General features: G+C 49.3%; 1 protein-coding gene across 2 annotated transcripts; it reads right to left on the bottom strand.

Moving 5' to 3' along the window:
* Window positions 1–1,400: 1,400 nt before the first annotated feature.
* On the bottom strand, window positions 1,401–8,007 carry LOC133045986 (nucleoside diphosphate kinase 6). 2 transcript variants are annotated; one of them, XM_061128699.1, is made up of 6 exons: window positions 7,748–8,007; window positions 5,251–5,347; window positions 3,757–3,859; window positions 2,766–2,805; window positions 2,229–2,389; window positions 1,401–1,964 (listed from the first exon to the last, which is right to left on the bottom strand). In XM_061128699.1, exons 2-6 carry the CDS (start codon window positions 5,338–5,340, stop codon window positions 1,798–1,800), a joined length of 561 nt encoding a protein of 186 aa, XP_060984682.1. In that variant the 5' UTR covers window positions 5,341–5,347; window positions 7,748–8,007; the 3' UTR covers window positions 1,401–1,797. The 2 variants fall into 2 exon arrangements, with proteins under 2 accessions (XP_060984682.1, XP_060984681.1); XM_061128698.1 differs by having other exon boundaries at window positions 7,816–8,007.
* Between the last annotated feature and the right edge of the window lie 336 nt (window positions 8,008–8,343).

The raw sequence follows: 8,343 nt of genomic DNA, 5'->3' as shown, positions 1-8,343 counted from the left end.
AGGGAGGCAACTGCATTGAAGGTGCAGCGCAGTCCAGCCCAGAAGGTAAGCTCTGGGGAAACAGACAATGTTCCGGAGAGGGTAGAATCTCAGGATCTGGAGCAGTCCAGTGTGGAGAGTGTGGACTGGATTTTAGCCAGAAGTCAAACTTCTTCAGATGCAGGCTGTCATGGGGAGGGAACATCTGTGTGCAAAGTGTTGGTGAAGCTTTAGTCAGAAGTCACATTCATCAGACATCAGAGGACACACAGGGAAAAGCCTTAAATATGTAGGAAGCGTGGGCCAGGCTTTTTAGATGTCGCCCCTTAAAACCACGAGAGTACACACTCCGGGGAGAAGGTTTATGTGTGCTTTTAGCTTCAAGTCACTCTGCATCAGAGGACACACACAAGGGAGAAGCCTTTTGTGTGCGTGCTGTGTGGGTGAGGTATTAGTGAAAAGTCAGCCCTCGTTAAGCACCAGAGGATTCACAGAGGGCATAAACCTTAGGTGTGCAGGAACTGTGGCCAAGACTTTAGGGGAGAAATCACACCTGAGGACACCTTCAGGTGAGAAGCCTTTTGTTCACAGGGAGTGTGGGTGGGGCCTAGTCCCAAGACAATCCTCAACACACACCAGAGGACACACTCAGGAGAGGAGCCTGATGAGTGCAAGTATGTGGGCAAGGCTTCCGCCGTCCTTCTCTGGCTATTTCTGTCTTTTCCTGGCTTGTGCAAATATTTGTTTCCATAAGTTCTCTATATAAATTCAAGCCTGTTCACTTTCAGATTGTAGATTGTCATGGTAACGCTCCCTCGTGATTCACACCTCCCTGCATCTGTGCCCTGTGCAGTTGCTTCCCACATGGACTCTGGGCTTGGCCATGTGACTTGCCTTTCACAGTGGGGTATCAGCAAACATGACCCAAGCGGAAGCTCGATAAGCTCGTGAATGAAGGCCTGCTTTCTTGGAACCCTGAGATAACCATGCAAAGCAGCAGCTCAGGAGGAAAGACCACACTGGACCCAACTGCTGAACGCAGCCATGTGCGTCCAGATGAGCCCAGCAGAATCACCCAGCTGATCCACAGACATATAGACAAGTTCAGTCATTATTATTTTAAGCCATGAAATCTTGAGGTGGTTTGGCATAGTAGGTAACTGTCATCCTCAGCTACAGCAGAGACATGGCTGCCTTTAGTGGCTCTGTGCATATCAGAAAAAAAAAAGTCATAACAATATGCCACTACTGGCAGACATACTTTTGCTCAAACCAAAGGTGCCCCTTCTTCCAGGATGCAGGCTTATGCCAGGGGCCTTCGTGCTCTACATAAGCTGTATGCCACGTGAACCTCCTGGGAGTTTTGATTCTCTCTTCACTTAGCATAGACCAGAAACTTGACTTAGGACGGGTTCAAACGCTCCAGTTAGAGAGAGAGCACCGAGCAGCGCTCCCAGCCTTTATTCAGTAGCATATTGACTTTTATTAAGGAGAACAGACCAAACGTGACTAATAGAGAGTCACTGCATTTTTCAGGCAAGTCAGCTGGGCGAGCTTCTCCTTGAAAATGAGAACAGTTCCCTGACAAAGATGAGCCATCATTCCTCTGAACCAGCCATGAACATTCCAGAGAAGAGGTAGATAGTAGATTCTAGAAGAGGTGGCAGTGAGGAGCTTAACCCTCATGCAGGTGGCGGTGCCCAGCAGAGATGGCGCAAGCAGCCCTCGCCTCCCTGGTCCTAAAAGACTGTTCTGGGACCAGAGGTCTGTGGAGACGGTTGGGCGATGCCCCAGTCTTCACACACTCACAGGCCTGTGTCAGGCTGGCCCCGGGCCTCCTGCTGGAGCAGCAAAGTGGATGCCACCCTCGGGACTGTAGTGCACAGGGCCACAGCGCAACTGGGGCTCCTCCTCCTCGTACCAGTGCTGTTCACTGAAATCGGGGAAGAAGGCTGCAATCTCTCTACTGGCTGAAACCACTGAGTCTGTAAGGGGAGGAGAGAAAGAGAAGGGGTTCTCATAGGGAGGGCAGGGTAGACGCAAGAAGCAGTCATAATCAGCTTCAGAGCCTGTACTTCTCCCACCCCTAAGTCCTGGGCCACATCTGCCGAGGACACCACAAAGGGCCAGAAACCCAACTGGGAGGAAAGCTCCCTGGGGGACCTGCCTTTCAACCCCACCATCCAGCCTGCCTAGCGTCCTTGAACCAAATTCCCTTTGAATACTGTGGACACAGGAGGCAGCCTCACCTGAGCCGTGGGTTGTGTTACGGGTGTCGGTGAGGCCGAAACTCCCACGAATTGAATCTGGGGCCACGTGGCGTGCTCGAAACACTCTGGTGGGTCCCATCACGGTCCTCCAGAGCTGGATGGCGTCCTTGTGGGCGAGGATGTAGGCTCGGATCGGCCCACTGTGAACCAGGGGAGCACATGTCAGGAATCTGGCTCTGGGTTCAGGAGGGCACACTGGACATCCTGAGAGTCCCTTTGCCTTTCTAGCTGAGTACTGCGTCAAAGAGGTGACAGAAGGCCGCCGAGGAAGAAAGGCCACCGAGACAGCAGAGTTTTTAGGAAGCATTCAACAACACTCTTCTACAGCCCCTGGATCAGTAAGCACCTCAGAACAGGTGGCCATGGGGTCAGTCTTGGCCCGAATCCATGTTTCTTCAGACCCTCGACACTGCTTACAACTTTAAAGAGTGGCAAATAAAATTAATAAATCTACTTAGGGGGGCAGGGGAAATAAGTCTCAGTGGATGAAGATGTTGGAACCAAAATGAGAAATACCTGGCCATGAACTCCACCAGCCGCTGATAGAAAAAACGTCCTGCAGAGAGAGAGGACCTCCATTAAGACACCAGTGCCAAGAGAATTTTTTATACTCCTGCCTCCATAGAGGAGGGAATAATCACTGCTTTCGAGAAAGGAACAGGGAGTCTGACTTACCTGGGTCTGAACCCAGGCTCTCCAACTTACCACCTGTGTAGTTTCGGGTAAATCAATAACTTCCCTAACTTAGTTTCCTAATCTGTGTGCTGGGGACATAATAGCTACCTCATGGGGTTGCTGGGAAATGAAATGAAATCAGGAGCCTTTGGATAGTGCGTGACAGAGTTTTTTGTTAACTAGTGATATTATCAGGATATAAAAGTAAATTTCTTGTTGGTACCATGAGGTAGGACCCTCCTAGAAAATATTTTAAAAACAATGATAATCATGAAAAGTTCGTGTTATCAACCCACTCTTTAGAAGACTGGCTGAATTTTACAGTTGGTAAGTACAGTAGTCATGTATGGATGTGAGAGTTGGACTATAAAGAAAGCTGAATGCCAAAGAATTGATGCTTTTGAACTGTGGTGTTGGGAGAAGACTCCTGAGAGTCCCTTGCACTGCAAGGAGATCAGACCACTTAATCCTAAAGGAAATCTGTCCTAATGTTCATTGGAAGGACTGATGCTGAAACTCCAACACTTTGGCCACCTGATGCAAAGAACTGACTCATTGGAAAAGACCCTGATGCCAGGACTGAAGGCAGGAGGATGAGGGGGCGACAGAGGATGAGATGGTTGGATGGCATCACCCACTCAATGGACATGACTTTGAGCAAGCTCCAGGAGTTGGTGATGGACAGGGAAGCCTGGCATGCTGCAGTCCACAGGGTCGCAAAGAGTCAGACACACAGTGACTGAACTGACGTCAGTGCAAACCTGACTTGGGTGTCGGTAAAATCTTTCCAGGGATAGAGAAGCCTCCTGCTCAGAGGACGCTTGGCTCCTACCTTCATGCTCTCGGTAAAACTTCTGGCAGTCTTCCTTTCTCCATAGAAGTTCTCTCATTCGCACAATAAGGAACTTGTTGCTCAGAATCTGCTGATGAACAGCCTGGATAAACGCCATCCCAAAGATAAAAGTCAGTGACAGGGAGCATTTGACTGAACAGGAGACCCAGGCTAACCAAAAGACTCCTGGGGAAACTTTATAGCCTAAAACTTGAAGAAAAGAGACTCCCTGTTGCTATCTTGAAGATGGGAGTGAGTCATGTATGAGGAATGTGAGCAGTCACTAAAAATGGTAGTCCCCACTTGAAGGCCAGCTAGGACATGGGGACCTCAGTCCTACAGTCCCAGAAGTCAAATTCAGCCATTCTGAATGAGCTTCAAAATGGATTCTTCCCCACACCCTGGAGATAAGGGTCCAGTCAATTGATACCTGGACTTCAGCTTTGTGAAACCCTAAGGCGAGAACCTAGCCCTCAGCCAAACCTACTGGACCTCTACATTCTAGAACTGTGAGGTAATGAATGCTGTTTTAAGCTGCTAAGTGTGTGGTAATTTGTTATGGGGCAATAGAGAACTGGGCCTTCCCAGGTGACGCAGTGGTACAGAATTTGCCTGCAATGCAGGAGACACAGCAGACAAGGGTTTGAATTCTGGGTCAGGAACATCCCCTGGAGGATGAAATGGCAATCCACTCCAGTCTTCTTGCCTGGAAAATTCCATGGACAGAGGATCCTGGCACGTTATAATCCATGGAGTTGCAAAGAGCCAGACACCACTGAGCAGATACGAAATAGACAACTAGTATACACACACTGTCTTGAGGTTTGGTTCTTCTTACTGTATTAGAGCCTTTGTTTAATTTTTTAAAAAAATATTTTATTTATTTGTTCTTTGGCTGTATGGGTTTAAAGAATCTGCCTGCAAGGCAGAGACCTGGATTCCACTGCTGGGTTGGGAAGATCCCCTGGATGAGGACATAGAAACCCATTCCAGTATTCTTGTCTGGAGAATTCCCATGGACAGAGGAGCCTGGGGGCTATAGTCCATGGGGCTGCAGACAGTCGGACACGGCTGAGTGACTAAGCACAGCACACAGCCTGGGGTCTAAGTTGCAGCCCGCAGGATCTTCATTGCTTCATGCAGAATCATCTGCTGTGGCCCGTGGCCTTCAGTAGTTGTGGCACGTGGGCTTAGTTGCCCCATCTTAGTTCCCCAATCTCAGTGGGATCTTAGTTCTCTGATCACAGATCAAACCTATGTTCCCTGCATCAAGGCGGATTCTTCAGCACTGGACTACCAGTGGTTATATTTTATATCTGCCTCAGTTCTCCAACAGATTTTTAGTTTCCTTGGGGTCAGCATCCACGACGTCTAGCTTTGCCTCCACACCATCTAGCACAGGACTGTGTTGTCAGTCTTCACAAATGGCCCTGTGGCAGCTGAAACAGAAGCAATGCCCAGGGCATACAGTAGAGGCTTAGGATGTGTTCTTACCTCCAGAATCAGGGGGTGAGCAACTGCATCAGGCTTGATGAGGGCCAGAGTGAGCTGGAGAGCCTGCGGGCTCCGCAAGATCGAGGTCATCTCCCTCCTGCACCAGAGAGCCAGATTAGAGACTCATCAGTGTTACACTCCCCACCCTTCTTACTCTGGAGCCATGCAGTCTTGCAAGTCAACTAGGGCTCTCACTTCTGACATTCATAAAGCAGATGACAGTTGCTTAGTATTTAACTGCCCATTGGGATCATGGGATTGAGGGAAAGGACTAGTACAGGGGCCTTCAAGTTGCCCACTGGGGGACATAATCTTGTTAATGCAACTGTAACCCTGCAAAGGAATGACCCATTCAGGAGAAGTTCAAGTTTAAGCATGACCTGTCTCTGCCAGTACTCCCTTCCCTTCCTATCTTTTGTGTTTTACAGAGGATTTACAGTTTACATTCCTATAGAGTCTAGCCACAAGGGTACGGTCACACAGGGCTTTCCCATCAATTCTAGAATTGCAAGACTGGATGGACAAGAATTGGGATGTTGCCAGGATACCATCCCCCTCTCACCCACCCTCCAACCCCCTGCCTAAAGTCTGCTGGATACATATGATTTCTTATCTAATGTTACATATAAGTCAGGATCTACCCTGGCCAATGAAACCCTTTAATACACTTGCTGTCCTCAATGGCAAGGCTTGTTGTTCCGTTGTTGTGTCTGACTCTTTGTGACCCCATGGACTGCAGCACGCCAGGCTTCCCTGTCCTTCACCATGGCAAGGCTTGCAGACATGCAACTTGAAGGTCAAAGACAACTTGTACTCTATTTGTATCTGAAGTAGCTGAAACTGCCTGGCACAAAAACAATCAATTCTATTGTAAATGAACCTATATAGTCTTATTCTATTTATCTTTGTATATCTACAGTCTAATCATGGTGTATGAGCTCTATAAATAATTATGGAAATGCTATAAAAAACAAAAGTATTTTAAACTGGACCAAGAAAACTTGAGATCTCTTCCAACTTTGAAATTCTATTTACATGTAAGAAACTGATCATCTCTGCAGGTCTAAGGCTAGTTCTCAAAGATTATCTGGGTGGAACCTCTAAATTTGCCAGTAAATAGAGAAGGCTTCTACAAACACACACACAGACAGTGTCTGGACAACCATGTTATTTCTCTTAGCCCGAAAGTGGCACATTAAAGGCAGTGCTAGGGTCTGGCCCAAACAGAGAAACACTGCCAAGGTCTTTCCTACTCATGCCCTTTCTATAGCATTCAGGCTAATGCTCCAGTCGATCCACAAAGCTAACTGCAGCCTAACCAGTACAAGATCAGCCAACCCAGTTTCCCTAACATCCCAGGTGGTGAGTAATCCAAAAGTGAGCAGAATCTTGTCATATTTTTAGGGAGAGATATCCTTGTCACCTCACCTTCCTCATCCTCCATATCCACGATATCACTAAGTTCTGGCGGTTTTGCCTCGCCAGTATCCTTCCAATCCATACAATTCTCTCCTTCTCAGCTGCCATCACCCCAGTCCAAAACATCATCAACCCTCCCTGGACTTGTGCAACAGCCTCTTTAATGATCTTCCAGTTTCTACTCTTGCTACCCTCTACAATCTGTTATCCACACAATAGCCATTGAAATAAAATGCAAACCTGATCATTTCATTTCCCTCCTTAACCCTTCATAGTGTACCCTGCTTTTACAATAAAACCTGAAAGCCTTATGTCCTACTAGGCTTTGTATGATCTGATCCCTCATCTAGAACTCCATACACCTTAACTTGCTTTTGCTCCAGCCTCATGGGCCTTGCAGCTCCAAGACTTTCTGGCCCGACAGCCAGAGTTTTCACAGTCCAGAATGTGTTCCCGCTGATGACCTCCTACTCACTCACTAGATCTTAGTTCGCTTCCCCACTCTCATGGCTCCTTACATGTCTTCTTCACTTATCTCTTCCCCACTAGAAGATCAGCTCCATGAAAGCACAGATCTGTTCTGCATACCACTGTATCCTCTGTACTGCAGAGCGCCTAGCACACACATGGCTCTCAACTGTATTTGTTGAATCAATCAGTGAATGAGTGATTCAGCTATTCCAAGGCCAGAATGCTAGAGGCTATCCAGGGGAGGGCACGGTTCCTTTTCTAATGCCAGTCAAGTCATGCTTGTCTTGAATACTGGTTACAACAAAGAGGAACAGGTCGGGAAACTTGCTCAACATAAAAGTCGCTCCTTTAGAGACTTATAAGTTTTAGAAATTCCCTGGGCATTTGCCTCCACAACGGAGGCTCCTATTTCTCCGCTTCTGGAGGGTGCTAGCCACGCTCTCCGTCCTCCCAAGCTCATCATCACCTCGGCTTTCTGCCTCCAAAACCTGAAGCCCCGCCCTCCAGTCCCCCAAGCTCACAGCCTCAGTTGTAGACACCGCCCTCTTCCCCACCCTGCTCTCCCATTTCTCCAGGACTGCAGCCCCGCGGTTTCGGCCCTTTGTACCGAGGCCTAAACCCATTCCAGAGTCTGGGCTATTTGGGAGCCCCGGGTGGAGTTCGGATACGAGTCACCTGGTCCTCCCGCCGCGGGGCCCGGCCACCAGGCACTGCGATAGCTAGCCTTTCGGGCCAAGCGGGGTCCTTTAGGCATTCGACCGGGCAGCCCTCTTCGGGGTCCTTGCTGTGCAGCCCGTGCTGTGCCAGCCAGTCCGGGGTGTCCAGCAGCAGGAGGGCCCGCCTCCCGGTGGCCCTGTTGTCTTTCCCGCCCTTGCTCCGGGACGGAAGAGGTGACGTAGCCGTCTTGGGCGGGAGATGGGTGGGCTCGGGCGCCCTCAGGTGGGAAGGCGGACCAACCCGGTGGCGCCGCGAGGGCATGTGGCTCAGAGAGGAGCTCAGAGAGGACCTCAGAGAGGACAGAATGGGCGTTTCAGGGTGGCAGCCAGACAGTGAGCGGGGCCGCCGGTGGTGCAGCCGGAGTGGTCTTTGCCCGACTCGCTCTCTTTTATTTTTGGTCTAGGGTAGTGCCTGGCACTTCGTTGGTACCCAGTATTTGTCTGTTGGAGGGACGCTGGGGACCAAGAACTTGTGTCTTGATTCGGT

This window comes from Dama dama, chromosome 24, assembly GCF_033118175.1.
Source record: "Dama dama isolate Ldn47 chromosome 24, ASM3311817v1, whole genome shotgun sequence".
NCBI classification, from domain to species: domain Eukaryota; kingdom Metazoa; phylum Chordata; class Mammalia; order Artiodactyla; family Cervidae; genus Dama; species Dama dama.
The sequence above is the reverse complement of the archived record's forward strand: the minus strand, read 5'-3'. Positions and strand labels throughout refer to the sequence as shown.

Coding starts and splice junctions, on each gene's coding strand:
- LOC133045986 (XM_061128699.1), bottom strand. CDS start 5,340: ATGACCTCGATCTTGCGGAGCCCGCAGGCTCTCCAGCTCACTCTGGCC. Junction 2,390..2,765: donor CTGGTGGAGTTCATGGCCAG/GTATTTCTCATT, acceptor CCTGGTTCACAG/TGGGCCGATCCGAGCCTACA. Junction 1,965..2,228: donor TAACACAACCCACGGCTCAG/GTGAGGCTGCCT, acceptor CTCCCCTTACAG/ACTCAGTGGTTTCAGCCAGT.